A 14,502-nucleotide genomic window follows, 5' to 3' on the forward strand; every position below is an offset into this window, starting at 1 on the left:
GTGTAAAATGCATTTTCAACATTTTTTTCGCTGAAATGTTGAAATTCTGTTATGTTGATTAAAATTCATGTGAATATTATTCGAATCCAATCAGTTAAAATTATAATGCAGTAAGTATGGTTGAGCATGAGCGTGTAGGATGAAATTTTCCAATTTCAAGAAATTTTATTTTGACGTGTTGTTTTGGAAAGCCAGGTCAGCTGTCAAAGTTCGTCCTTTGATAGTTTGATTACAGCGGTACGTGCTCCTTTCTCCACTCGAACAGCTTCAAGTCATGTCATTTTCCGTTTGTTTCGTTCACCTAGAATAAGTTAAAAGTGCTTTTCCTCTCAAAATCATTTAAAAAAAAAATGGACAACGACGCGCACGACTCCCTGCTCCAGTTCGTGTGGGACCGGGTGGCGGCCGTGTTCGAAGAGTGCGAACGCACGCACGGCCTGCTGGAGGCACTTCCGGCCCGCACACCGGACCGGCTGCGCTTCGTGGCCTCCGTCGTGGAACGGGTCGGTGCGATGGGCCGGCTGGCGGAGCGCGTTCCCGGCGGGAAGGACTGCTTCCGGGCGGCCGAAATGAGAATGGAAGGTAAAGTACACGGTGGTTGGGAAAGAATGAGTTTTGAGTTGGTTTGAGGTTTGTCATTTTATTTTCACTGGGTTAGGCAACAAATTTATGCGCCCGTCTGGTCCTCGCAACCTGCTGGCCGCGGCCGAAGCGTACAATCGTGCGCTGGCGTACGCTCCGGAGGACAGCGGTGAGCTGCGCAAGGCGTACAGCAACCGGTCGGCCGTTTGTTACGCGCTGCGCGAGTATCGGCTCTGTCTGGACAACATCGAGGCTGCGTTGCGGATTAAGGCGCCTGCGCCGGATCCGGCGCTGGAGGAGAAACTGCGCACCAAGCAGCTGGCCTGTCGGAAGTTGCTTGCCGACGAGAGGGTTTGTCATCAGTTTGAGCAGTTTTGCTACGCAAAGTTGAGTTACGGGCCGAACGTGACGAACTCGAGGGTGGTTGATGGGGTTGTGGGTTCTGGGGGGCAGTTGGTGGCCAGGAAGGATTTTGTTGTCGGGGACGTGCTGATGATTGACGAGCCGTACGTGACGGTTATTGACAGGAAAGATCGTTACACGCGTTGCCATCACTGTCTGCGGGATCGATTCCTGGAGTTGCGACCCTGTCCGGACTGCGTGGTGGCCATGTTCTGTTCGAAGCAGTGTGCCCAGCAAGCCCACCAGCGTTATCATCGCTTCGAGTGTCCCGTGCTGCACCGGCTGTTTGAGATTTACCACATTGCGACGCTTGTTCCGTTGCGAATCGTCTGCACCGCGATCGACACGTTCGGTGATGACCTGGACCGTCTTGAAGAGCACATCCAGAAGATCGACCCCGACTTCAACCCCTTTCAGCTAAACTGGAACAAAGTAACCCGTGAACAACTGTACGACGCCATGCATGTTCTGCCCACCAACGAGTCCCAACGCGCCCCAATGTTGAACCTCTTCCTCGCCACGGAATCGATCGTAGTTACGGAAATCATGTTCCGGCACTCGCCGCAACTTCGCCAGCTGGCCAACACCGAAGCCAAGCAGGATCTGATCCGCCAGCTTGTCTACCACCACACGATGACCTCGGCCTTCTCGGCACGCCACATCAACCAGGACAACGGACTGGGCAGCTACCCCCTTCTGGCCGCGGCCAACCACAGCTGCATCCCCAACACCATACGGATCGTGCTACCCGGCGGGAAGAACGCCCTCGTAACCTACAGACCCATCCAGGCCGGCGACCAAATCTTGATCAGCAAGGGGGTCCTCTTCTCCAAAGACCCCAAACAGTTCCGCCAGGACCGCCTCAACTCGCTCTTCCAAATCCAGTGCCGCTGTGAGGCTTGCACCCACGACTACCCGACGGTTTGGCTCGATCACTCCGACTGTCCCCTCGAACCCTCCGACCAGACCCAACTCAACCAGATCGAGCGACTCCTCGATCGCGCCAAACCCCCGGCGGTCAGCTGCCACGCCGTTCGGACCGCCCTCGAAGCCGTCGTGCTGTTGATGCGCAAGTACGTGCCGCTGGTGCCGACGCGCAATCTGCGCCAGCTGACGGAGCTGTTCAGCCGGTGCCACGTGGCGTTGTTTCACGGGGTGCCGGCGAGGCAGCGGTACGCGCAGCAGGGGCTTTGTTGAGAGTGAGAGTTGATTTTATTTCTTGATTGGGGTTTGTTTTGTTATGTTTTTTTGTATGAAATAAAAGTTGGAATTTTTAAAGAACAAACTAGTTCAACTTGTTTATTTTCATTTTTTTTTTAATTTTTCAATTAGTGTTTATTCTAATCTAATCTAATCGAACACAAGCGCAGCCAGTCCGAAGAAAGCATCCTGGAAGAACTTTTGGTTAGATTACGCCCCAAGTCCTTTCTTGTAAATATTAATGATTGCATTACATCCGAGTAACCCCGAACATGTATTGCAAAAATTAAAGCGGCCAGGCCTACTGCGTTGCATTAACCGCAGAGACAGATTCTGAGAACGGATCACATTTCACAGAATCATCAGGGGAGGAAGGATGCGTGGACATACCGTACCAAACGCTCCGAATGAGTTGTGGTTGGGTGTGTAAGTGTTAATTTGGCAAGTAATTATTATTATTTTAGGAGGGGGAAGAGGGGGGTGTGGAATTTGGATTAAGGACATGGAGGATGGGGTGGGGTAGGAAGGATGTTTCATTTGATAAATAGAATATAATATGAATTATCTAGAAAAAAAACGTATGGAAAATCTCACCAAGGTTCTCCAATGCATTCGACAAACCGAATATACATCGAATACGATGCTGTTGCTTCACTTGAGATGCTGTTGCTTCACTAGAACATCATCGAATCCAGGCATCCACGGGTTGTGAACAACTTCTGGCCTTGCCGGAACGGCTGGAACTAAACGGAAATCCTTTCCGTTACGCCACACAAAAAAAATCTCGCAGAGCTTCACTTTTGTCTTCAGCATGTAGATTCACTTACAACACAAACAAACTTTCTTGGAATTTCCCAATGAAAAAAAAAAAATCTAAACCGAAGAAAAACGTCAAATTTTCGGCACCGAACAAATTTCACGTCCGAACTCGCGCATGGCTATTGTTTATTGGAATTTAACAGTTCTGCTCCAGGATGTTACATTTGCAATTCAGAGATTTGGAGAACCTTTCAACTGAGACCAATTCATAAGCCTTTACAGGGAGGGTACATGTTTCTAAGTTTAGATGTTGCTAGCTGCGTGCTCTTTTAGGGAAAATAAATTTTGAGAAAAACCCCTAGATCTATGTTTGGCTTAAGACTAATATCACAGTTGTTGACGGAGGAGTGCTTCGATGAGCGGATTCGTTGACATCCCACAGGAAGTCCTGAAGGTTCTCGTTGCCTATTCGATGCTTGCGTCGATGGTGTCGACGTCGGCCAGCTCGTGTAGATCGTCGGTCGGGTACCACGGGTCCAAGTTGTGCATCATCTTAATTTCTGAGGTTATTTCAGTAAGAAAATAGATAGGGGAAATAAACCCATTTTAAGCCTAATAAGCGGTCTTGTTTGAATGATGCTGGATAATCTGGAGTTTTCCTTGAAATTCAGTAAAACCAAGTACACCAACGAGTAGAGCAACTTTTGTGAACATTTCTGTTTATTTTCACTTTTATTAAAAGTTATGCTATTCCTTTTACAAGCATTTTAAAAAAATATTTCAAAAACGCATTCTAATCAGTCGTGTGCATTGGGCCACGCCCATTTTTCTATTTTCAGCTTAGTTCTTTTTTTCTTCCAACGCTCGTTTGGGTCTGCTTAGTGCTGCCAAAATTGATGAAATTTTGAGCGAACACTCACGAAAAGTGCTGGTGGTGTTGGTGGCCACCCTTTGTTCTTGATTTGCCTTCGCTTCTCGCTCGGTTTTCTTCAGCCTTCGATTAGAATGGATGGTCAAAATTGAAACGTCAAAAGACTTAGCGCGTTTGTTTTTTTGATGGCGCTTGCTAATTATTTACATGTTTCGGGATTATTTTTCAAGTGAGTGACTAAGTAACGGTCAAAAGAACATGTTGCCGGTAGTTGGAAGCAATTTTATATCTTATGCGCTTTGAAATCGTTAGCGCAAGTGAAAAGATATTGATGGCGACTTTCGTTAAGCAGTTAACCTCTGATCTTGCGTGTGGATGTGTGTGCCACCAAAATGATGAGAAATGGTCTAGCAAAATAGAAATTATGATCAAAAGTGCATTAAATTTGATCTTTTTGGCCAGTAAGTGGCATACATTTGCGTGTTTACTCGAGGCGGTGCTGTTGCTGGTAAGTTTACAGCCTAAATAGTATTTTTGGAGCTTTAATCGAGCATCAAACTCTCCATATGACGAAGATAGGTGTTTGATTAGAAAGGGTATATTTCCCCTATTTGTATGATTATTATCAAGTTTATTTTCACTCTGGTTTACTTCATTTTGGTCCCGCCAATGTAGATCAATCGACAATGGACTCATAGTAGGTTGGTACTTTCTAGCAATAGTTGGCGAAATGTGGACCGACAGCTATGAAGACAACTTCTTTCTTTTTACTCCATTTCGACCAAAACACTATAGCACTAAATCTGTCCATTTAATTTCAAAATTCAGCATTTTGAGATGCGGCGGGGATTTTCAATATTATTATAGAGCAATTCTCTACAAATTCGGTCTTTCTTTTGAATTTTTGTATTTTTTATATTATTTTTAAATGATGTATTTTTTTTTGATTGAATTTTTTGATCGATTTGGTGCCTTGTTGTAGTTGTAGGTTTGGATATGGACTACACCTCGGACTACACTGAAAAAAATGAATCACGGTAAAAAAAAAAATTGGTAATTTTTAAATTAACCTTTTGTCACTAAAACTTGGACTGGTCTGTTTGTCTGTGTAAGGAAGAAGTTCGTCGTTCGGCCGGTCCTCGATAATTTTCATTTTCGGCGTGTTTTCAGTGGATTTATTAGTTTCCGTTGTGACGAAACTATTAAAACTGACTTACAGAAGAGAAATTCAATGAAATCTAGTGCAAATTTTAGAGGATTTTTAAGATTTTCATCAATTTAATGCAATTTTTTCTTCTTCCTGTTTGTTTTGTTATTGTGCTTCGTGTAGTTTTTTTTGGCATATTTCGTTTAAACGTCAGTTTTGCTGCGTGGGCAAGTCTGGGCTCTCACGACACTCACCTCTCTCTCGGAAATATGAGTGCTTGTTTTGATTGTGGTACAGTAGAATTAGAATTTTGTCAACGGTTTTCTGGGAACTAAGGCAGTTTTATCTAGATTTATTTAATTTTTCTCTTGTTTTGACAAGGTTTAAATTATCGTCCGCGTTGTATTCGGGAGTTTTCGGGAAATTTAAGATTGCGCTTCCTAGCAAAAGTGAACATATTTCGGTCGTTTCGCGTCGTAGTCGTCGTAGCTTAATAAGCTGTTTCGTTATATGATGGCATATTGTAAATTTGCGTCGCGTACGGAAAATTACGCTGTCGAGCATTACATCTAGGCGAAGGAACGACGCTGGAATTACATTTTTTAATTGGACCTGGACATCATCACCATAGGAGAAAAGGAGAAGGAAAGAAAATAGTGGCAGCTGCTTCGAAAATTTGGTGAGATCAGTCCATATCGGACATTTTGAAAACTGATATATTTTTACTTGCCACTTATTAAATACGCGCTGATCCCTGTTTTGCCTGATGGGATTGGAAGTTTAAAGATAGATCGAGGACCCGTCTGGTTCTTGCTTTATCTTTAGGCGGGGCCAGACAATGCCCAGTGACCTCGGAATTGGACCGCAAGGAGCTCTGTCATTCTGAAATGGGTCACTGGAAGCAGCGCGAGGGCTAACACCACCTAATACCCGGGACTGAGATAAGCTGTATCAGCATAACCAAGTCTGATACAAACTATGCTTTCCCATAATTTCGCTGCCGGCCAGCGGGTATTGGATTGGACCACACACACACACAACCTTTTGTCACTAAAACTTGATTTGCAAAAAAAAACACTATTTTTATTATTTTTAATTTTTTTATATGTTTTAGGGGACATCGAATGCCAACTTTTCAGAAATTTCCAGGCTGTGCAAAAAATCTTTGACCAAGTTATTATCCGCGCACCACTAAACCGAAGTGCGCAACACTTCTGTTGCGCAAAAAAAATCTGTTGCGCCGAACAAAAATGTAGTGGTTTGTCGTTAGCGTGTACATCAGCCTGTGGCGCAACAGCTTTGACTAGGGACCTACATAGGGAAATGAAATGTTCTGGGAGAAATTTCAAACACTCAAAGTCATTCAAATTTAAGGTTGGAAAACTTGTAGTTTTTCTTTGGTGCTGGCACTTTTCTGGTACCGAACAAGCACAAACATAACAAAAACTATCAGATTATTATCAACAACGGTTTTACAATACTTTTGATTGTTATAAGTCACGTTTTTTTGCCAAAATGATTTTAAATTGATTCCCACCTTGTTCTTACATGACCTTGTTGCTCGATTGGAACCCCGATTTGACAGTTCGATTGGAACCCTGAGAGTGACATTTCGCCTCTCCATATAGGCTCTCTAGCTTTGACAGGTTGCGTTCGTATTTTGATTTTTGTCTGCTTTCACAATATGCATTTTTGAATCAAAACTGATTTTTTCAAAAAATCGAAATATTGGTCGCAAAAAAATTTCAACTTCATTTTTTGATGTAAAATCAAATTTGCAATCAAAAAGTACTTTAGAGAAATTTTGATAAAGTGCACCGTTTTCAAGTTAAAGCCAGTTTTAGGAAACTTTTTTGAAAATAGTTGCAGTTTTTAATATTTTTAAATTAGTGCACATGTTTTGCCTTTTTGAACTTTGTTGATATGACTCTTAGTTGCTGAGATATTGCCATGCAAAGGTTTAAAAACAGGAAAATTGATGTTTTCTAAGTTTTACCCAGAAAAAAACCCACCATTTTCTAAAGTCGATATCTCTGCAACTAATGGTCCGATTTACAATGTTAAAATTTGAAACATTCGTGAAATTTTCCGATCTTTTCGAAAACTATATTTTCAAAAAATTTAAATCGAGACTAACATTTCAAAAGAGCGTTATATTGAATGTTTAATCCCTTTCCTTTGGCGTTTTTTGTATGGAGTTTTGCGTTTCTTCCGATCTGCGTATCGCCTTCACTGCCGTTCTACGCATAATTGTCCCATGTCATTTTTGTTCAAAATGTGACTTTTTGTCATTTTTAAGTTCAATTTCACTTATACTTTTTGAAAAACACATAAAATGTAGTACTTTGTTCGGAAACTCATTAAAAACAACACCAAGTCTGTTTGTCCCATCGTTGAACTTCTACGCATAATTGTCCCACCAAATATTTTCTCTCACGAAATCACTAGTTTTACGAAGTTTTATGTATTGTTTACCTGTTGTATAGCAAGAGGATTACTATTAAGAGTGATAAACTACTAGCTGGGATGACTAGGGACGTCTAAGGTGAATTGGGACCCACGGGACAATTATGCGTCAAAACACAAAAAACGGTCGAAAAATTTCAATCGCGTTTTTCTCAGTTGCACTTTTTTGAACATGAGACAATTATGCGTAGAACGGCAGTTTATTGAAAAAATAATTTGAGAAGAAACCCAAGATCTATGATTATTTTCATTTACAAAATCATTTTTTCAAGAAACATCGACCATATCAAGCATCCACCTTGCTACATCAATAGTAAACAGGAGAGCGCCCCCGGTCACCGGCGAGAAATCCACACGAAACGTGCCTCAACGGCAACCGCCCTTCCGGTGCCATTGTGGCACTGTCACAGCAAATCACGAGCAGCTCGCCCGGTCTGCAACTTTCGGTGATGCGTCCTTTTTTTCGCTTCAAGCAGTCGCAGACGACGAGGACATTGAGCTTTTTCAAGTGTTGGCAGATTCCACGGTAAACGGCCTCGCCGGCGGGTCGATACTCTAGGTAAAGTTCCGTCAGGTTCGGGTACAGTTTCATCATGGCTATTAGTGCGTTTTCGGGAAGCTTGTTTTCAACCAGCAAGGAGCGCAGCGCAGTGGATCCATACAAGTCAAAGGTGATTTCCTCTGGTTCGGTGGCGTTTTTCAATAGCGGCTTCAGTTCCAAATCTTTCAGCGTGTTCGACTGGTTGATGGTTCGTAGAATGTCGATCAAATTTTCGAACCAACAATCCAACTGGGCGCTCCTAATATTGGGACAGTGTCGGAAAAAATCGGAAAGAGCTTGGTTCGGCCAGGTGCAATTGACGATTTGAAGACGTTTCAGCTTGGGGAGATCAAATCCGCGCACGGTAGAGTCCTCGAATGCATCGTACACTAGCTGGAGGTTTTCGAGTTTTCGTAGCATGGCTGGTGGAAAGTCGACCACGTGCTTCATCTTGAGACTTCTGAGTTTAGGTAGTAGCTTGTTCATTGTGAGCAAGTCCTGTAAGTAATTAAATTTTGTGACGATCTGTGAAACTCAGAAAGACATTCGTTCACTTACTGCCATTTGAAAGATTTCATTTCTCAACAAATAAAGATGTTCAATACCAGGTTGCGACCGGAGGAACTGTACAATTTCGAAGCTGCAAACGTGTTCGGCATCAAGAGTAAGCTTATCTAGTTTAAGTTCGTCAATCGTTGCCAGCCGCTTCAGGGCATTTTTCGTCGGTATGAATTGCAGCTCCCGTAGCGAGTGTCGTACTTGATTGGCAATGGAAACTGCGGTGTCGCTGAAGTGTTCACTAATATCGTAGGAGCCAAAGTCCGACACAATGTTCAATGTCCTCACCCGAGGGCAGAGCTTGCCTATAAAGTGAAGCACTTCAACACTCGAGTTTCTGCAACAGGAGTGAATGCTAACCTCTTCCAACATGTTGAGACGAAAATCCGTGCAGGCTTCCAGCATCAGCACGTGGTAAGTGTTGGTACAAACCGATCCATAATCGTCATCTTCGTAATACACGAGACACTTCAAATTGGGCGTCCTTCGCAGCAACTCGACCACATCGAAAAATGAAATATAATACTCAAAAATGGTGAGGGCGGTAAGTCCTTCGCCAAAAACGCGCCAGCCTTCCCAGAATTCAGAATAAATCTTCATTTCCAAGAACACGATAGTAGCACGTCTAAATCCGCTGCCGGCTGTGAGCAGTGACTGGAGTTCCGATCGGCCTTCGTTGGAATCAATGACTAATTCTATACAGAACTTGTCCATCAGAGCGCGCGAGTTGGAGACAATGTCGCGCCACGTGGTGCAGGTAAGGCGAACGCGACTCAAACAGAACGGCCCCAGCTGCCGGAAGATTAGCGTCCACAGCTCTGGCGGAAGCCGCGGGAGTTCTGCCGCGTTGGACCGAGCGCCCAACTGATTCTGGAAGAATTTTGCTTTGAATTTTTTGATGTACGTGGTATTTGACTTCGTATACCTGGTGGGATGACTCAAAGGCTCCAGCAGGTTCCGTTAACGGTGAAACAGGATTCATGTTCCGCTTGAGGTCTGTCTTTGAAGTTTGAAGTCTGTTGTTGAATTTAACCAACTGCTGTCAGCTTAGCAAATGGTTGCTGTGTTGGAAACTGCGCGCCAAAAAGTTTGTTTGCTGCGGTTCGACGCCGTGTTGCCATTTACACGGAAAGCCGGGATTAGGCATTAAAGCCTTTTTTAATTCTTTTCCCTGTCAATTGGGTACTATGTAAATTTTTATGATTTTTATGTACAACGGTATAAATCACGGTCAAAAACCATTTCTGATCACTTTTTTTTCCATTTAAGGCCGTTGCAAATATTTTTCTAAGTTTATGTCGACCCCCCCCCCCCCCCCTTCAAAATTGGTCCAAATAAACAGGGGGCAAAAATTAAATTTAAAAAAACTTCAAAATTTTAATGAAAATAAAAGCCAAATCAACTGAAATCAATCTAAAACGCATTTTTCTGCAATATTTTGAATTTTTATGAAATTCCAATGTACAGCACCGCAAAAACTTTATTTTTCTAATCTAATCTAATCAGACCCTAGCGCAGCCAATCTTTCGAAGGGATCCTGGAGAGTGCCTTAGGTTAGATGACGCCTAGCACTCTTCTTGTCATTTATTAACATTTGTAGTGCGCCATTGCATCGGAATGCATTGAAACATCACAAGCGTTAAAGCGGCCAGGCCTACTGCGTAAAGCCGTATCGCAGAGATGACTCGTAATTGGGTTGAGTTTGAGCACTGAGTGTTCGAACAACAACACAATTCTGAATCGACAGGGGAGGAAGAAGCGTGGGGACACACCACCATACGCTCCAAGATTTTTTGGTTGTATTCGTTGGGAGCACCATGCTAAGAAGGTTTGGTACTCCGGGACCCTCTAAGATGGGACATTGTATTTCCACGAATGCCCTGGACACTATTTGCCGTGGTTATAGCGCCACAACTCGCTCTCTGTAACAGTATTCCTAATTCCAGTCCACACTCACCAAGTCGTCATGGCGTAGTGGTTAGCATTTTTGCTTACCAATCCAAAGGACGGGGGATCGAACCCCACCTCGAGCGACTTTGAATTTTCGTTCATATTCATCATTTCAGATTTCTATGTTCTTAACTTTCTCGTTGGGAGCAGATGGGTATCGAACCCAGAACCATTCGCTTATAAAGCGAACACCGTAACCAGTCAGCCACGGCCGCTCCTACACCGCAAAAACTTTATTTTTGGCAAAAAAAATAAGTTTTGTCAAAACTTAGGTACCGTCAGTGGGGGTGACTATGGGTCAAACAACGATACACCTCTCGTATTTTCTTAGTAAAAAAAAAATTAAATAACAGCGAAAATCATTTAACGTAGATTTGTTCTTAGATAGTTTACTAACATTTTCCCAAAATATGGTGGATTTTGATGAACACTACCTTAAATGCCAATAGTTTGAAAATTGACCCAATCTCACCCCTTAGAGGGGGTGACATTGGGTCAAATGAAACTAAAATGATGTTCAAATACAACGATATGGTAAAAACAAGTCATCCAACAGCGTTTCTTGTTCGAGGGAATCGTATTAACACGCTACAATGTTTGAAGTGGAGATTTTCAAACATTTGGGTAGTTTTCGAGCAATTCTAACAAAAATATTAGAAAAATGATTTTTCGAGAGGTCATTTTTGGCCAAAAACGTACCCCAACTTTAGACATCTGCCAGAATAACAGGATTTGTTCTAGGAACGAGATTTTTTCAGCGAAGTCATCTTAAGATGTCCCCTACACAACCCCTTAAACAGAATTCAGTTTCATTGAGAATAACCTGAGAAATAGTAAAATCCGTAAAAAATCACTTTGACCCAATCTCACCCCCCAGACCCAATGTCACCCCCACTGACGGTATTTTGGAAACTAATGATTGCAAAACAACTGGACAGGTGTATAATGCATTTTTAAACACTTTTTTCATTCAAATGTTAAAACCGTGGCTCGTGAATTCAATTTTTATTTTTTTCATTTTAGGACCGAATTCTAAAATTCTATTATTATACAATTTAAAAAAATCGAGATTATAATCTGAGCAAGCCCCATGAAAGTTTTGAATTTCAAATTTTATATTCCATAATTCTAAAATTCTACTAAATTACATAAAATCTATAAAAAAAACGAAGTTGACTTTATAGCTGTCGGCCACCATTGCTAGTGCCAACCACTAGTGTCTTCCTTTTAATCTACAAGGACTTCGCCGCCCTGGGCTCCTAAGTATATGGAAGTATGGCACGGAGCGACGGCGCCGAATACCCATATTTACACAAAGAATTTTAAAGCGCCCGCCGCGGGATTCGAACCGGCGACCTCTGGATTGCCTGGTCGGAAATGGCGGACGCATTTCTGGCGTTCGTCTGGGGGCTTGCGCCAGCCATCTGGCAGAATTTCCCCCAGATTTGCCCCTGATTTCTGCCAAGATTTCTGGCGAATATGACACAAACCGGTCGTGCACGGTTCAACCGATTGAACCGGTTGATTTTGCTGCCAGACAGCTGGCTGAAATTTTGCCCGATTTTCGTCAGATTCATCTGGCGTTACGCAAAACTTGGCTAGAATAAGTGTGCCAAGTGTGTCTGAACTGCACGACAAACGTCCGCCTGCGCCAGACACTCAAATTTACCAGATTATTTTCCGAGTGGGTGTGAGTCCAGTGCGCGGTCCGATTGATCCACACGGGCGGGACAAACATAAAATCAATAATTCTGAAAATAACCAGAATTCTTAAACTTTAAATTTCTTAAAGATACAAAATTTTGAAATTCTAAAATTCTAGAAAAATTTAATCCTTAGATTCTTTTTTTTTTAATCCTTAGATTCTGAAACTCTTAAAAAAAATCTTATTTCTAAATTTCTTAAAGTTAAAAAAAAATCAGAAGTTAAAAAATTTTCTACCTCTTCTATTTTTTTATTTTTAAAATTCTTAAAATTTAAAAATCTGAAATACTGGGAATATAAAATTCTAAATTTCTAAAAATTCATAATTCTAAAATCCTATGTTTATAAAACTCTAAGATTTCGAAATTATAATTTGCGAAATAGGGTTCCAAAGCATTTGGAAAATTTTAAAATTCACAAATTTAAAATTTAAATATTCAAGAATTCTACTTTTATTATAAAAGATCTAAAATTCTGAAAACACTAGAATTCTGAAACTTAAAATTTCTTAAAGATAAAAATACTAAAATTCTAAAATTTTATAATCCTAAAATGTTGTTTTTCCAAATCCTCAGACCCTAAAATTCTATGATTTCAAAATTCTGCATTCAAAAATAAAGTTCTAAAGCCCAAAGTAAATAAAAAATACACAAATTCTGAAATTCTAATATTCTTAAATTTTACAAATTCCAAAATTTTCTAATAATGATATGCAATAAAATTTAAAAAAATCTGAATTCTAAGATTTTGAAATTAAAATTGATAGTAAAATACTGGGTGCTGAATAGTGGTTCGCAAAACAGCCTCAATTTTGAACTGTCAAAGTGGAACCAATTTACTTTTCGCCAAAAGTAGAGAGTATTGCTATCGATCATTAACATTTTTTTTTTGCTGGAATGAGAAATGTGTGTTTTGAGGACCTAGAGTTGAAGTCAAAAAATCCTAAGAAAGTTGAAGGCGAGATCATAATTTTTCATAATTATGAATGGAAGTTGTTTATGGAGTCGATGCGGTTGTATCCATCCAGAAGTTGTCTTTATTGTTTGATTCTGTTTGAAAACCTGGTTTAGTGAAAATCTCTGTTTGTCGTATCAGCTTCGCTAGAATTAGCAATGTTTTTTTTCGCTGGACCAGGAAGAGCTGCATGATTCCAAAATCAGTCAGGGAATATATCTACGATATCGCAGAATTACAATCTCGCCGCAGTTCTTGCTCAACCGTAAAAAAGAAAATCTCTTCTAACCGACCGAAAAGCGACCATTTTCCAGCAAAAAATGTCAAAAATTAGACAAATAAAACACATACTACCGTAATCTGGGGTGAATCGGGACTACAGTCTGAATAGGGACAGCAGTTTTTAGAGCACTTAAAGCTTTTAAATTTGGAAATGGATGTACACATTTTGTTGGCCTGAGTCTGCTCTAACCGAAACCAACCAGAAAAATCAAAATATTGTGCTCTAACATGGTAAAAACTGCTGTCCCAATTCGCCCCATGTGTCCCGATTGACCCCAGTTTACGGTACTGATTATAAAACAGCTCATTTACCAGTAAGGAAAAAGTCATGCTTGTGCTTGAACAGCCTCCTACTTTGTAGATGTAAACAAAGTGGGACCATTCGAAAATCACGTTACGCATTCTCTCTATTCATCACCCAGGTAAAATAGTAAAGTAAAGAAAATAAATTGAGAAATAGGGTTCTAAAGACCCATGAAAAATTTAAAAATTGCGAATTCTAAAATTTAATATTCAAGGATTCTAAAATTCTACCAATTCCAAAATTTAAAAAAAAAACTAAAATTCTTAAATTTAAAAATTCTGAAATTTTGGAAACCGTTTTGGAGCATAATGTCCTTAGCAGATACACGATATAAATATCAGGTTTTTTTTTTATCTTAGTTCCCTAAGTTGCAAAAAAACAGTTGCCGTCTTAAGCGGTGTATGCACATCGGAAGGAACCGGTCAAGAAAAATTTCAAATGGGCAGTAGCGGCAGCGAAAGCAAGCCAGAGAGGGTGAAGAAAAGCCCCAAGAAAATGCTCCCTCTCCTTTGTTCTGCTGTTCGTAAAGCTGTTTCTTGACCCCTTTCCTTCCGATCTCCATACTAGCCTTTACCCCCAAGAGGAGAAAGGATTGAAATCAAAGTTATTTTAAATTAATAAAAAATACCTAAAGACAAGTAAATTTTAAAGATACCAAGTGCTATCATCTGTATGAAGAAGTACTTAAACTAGGATCTGTACTAGGTTGGAGGTTAAAATAATGATTTATTTTGATTTTACATGAGTTTTTACCTTAGAGTGGCCGTCTTACCCCATATCAA

At 41.0% G+C, this 14,502-nt stretch overlaps 2 protein-coding genes across 3 annotated transcripts; one reads left to right on the forward strand and one right to left on the reverse strand.

Annotated features, from left to right (window-relative positions):
- Nucleotides 1-235: 235 nt before the first annotated feature.
- On the forward strand, nucleotides 236-2,228 carry LOC120420169 (SET and MYND domain-containing protein 4-like). Its single transcript, XM_039583135.2, has 2 exons — nucleotides 236-582; nucleotides 659-2,228. The coding sequence occupies exons 1-2, from the start codon at nucleotides 351-353 to the stop codon at nucleotides 2,179-2,181; spliced, it is 1,755 nt and encodes a 584-aa protein (XP_039439069.1). The 5' UTR covers nucleotides 236-350; the 3' UTR covers nucleotides 2,182-2,228.
- Nucleotides 2,229-7,363: 5,135 nt separating this feature from the next.
- LOC120420193 (uncharacterized) lies at nucleotides 7,364-9,609 on the reverse strand. 2 transcript variants are annotated; one of them, XM_052706843.1, is made up of 3 exons: nucleotides 9,452-9,599; nucleotides 8,527-9,390; nucleotides 7,364-8,466 (listed from the first exon to the last, which is right to left on the reverse strand). In XM_052706843.1, the coding sequence occupies exons 1-3, from the start codon at nucleotides 9,506-9,508 to the stop codon at nucleotides 7,735-7,737; spliced, it is 1,653 nt and encodes a 550-aa protein (XP_052562803.1). In that variant the 5' UTR covers nucleotides 9,509-9,599; the 3' UTR covers nucleotides 7,364-7,734. The 2 variants fall into 2 exon arrangements, with proteins under 2 accessions (XP_052562803.1, XP_039439113.2); XM_039583179.2 differs by having other exon boundaries at nucleotides 7,365-8,466; nucleotides 8,527-9,396; nucleotides 9,452-9,609.
- Between the last annotated feature and the right edge of the window lie 4,893 nt (nucleotides 9,610-14,502).

The sequence above is a fragment of the Culex pipiens genome, chromosome 1 (assembly GCF_016801865.2).
Source record: "Culex pipiens pallens isolate TS chromosome 1, TS_CPP_V2, whole genome shotgun sequence".
Lineage (NCBI taxonomy): Eukaryota > Metazoa > Arthropoda > Insecta > Diptera > Culicidae > Culex > Culex pipiens.

What these genes read in the sequence shown, in the direction of transcription:
- LOC120420169 (XM_039583135.2), top strand. Translation starts at nt 351, where the DNA reads ATGGACAACGACGCGCACGACTCCCTGCTCCAGTTCGTGTGGGACCGG. An exon ending in GGCCGAAATGAGAATGGAAG is followed by an intron (nt 583 to 658) that starts GTAAAGTACACG and finishes TCACTGGGTTAG; the next exon opens with GCAACAAATTTATGCGCCCG.
- LOC120420193 (XM_039583179.2), bottom strand. Translation starts at nt 9,508, where the DNA reads ATGAATCCTGTTTCACCGTTAACGGAACCTGCTGGAGCCTTTGAGTCA. An exon ending in CCTTTGAGTCATCCCACCAG is followed by an intron (nt 9,397 to 9,451) that starts GTATACGAAGTC and finishes AAATTCTTCCAG; the next exon opens with AATCAGTTGGGCGCTCGGTC. An exon ending in ATGAAATCTTTCAAATGGCA is followed by an intron (nt 8,467 to 8,526) that starts GTAAGTGAACGA and finishes AATTACTTACAG; the next exon opens with GACTTGCTCACAATGAACAA.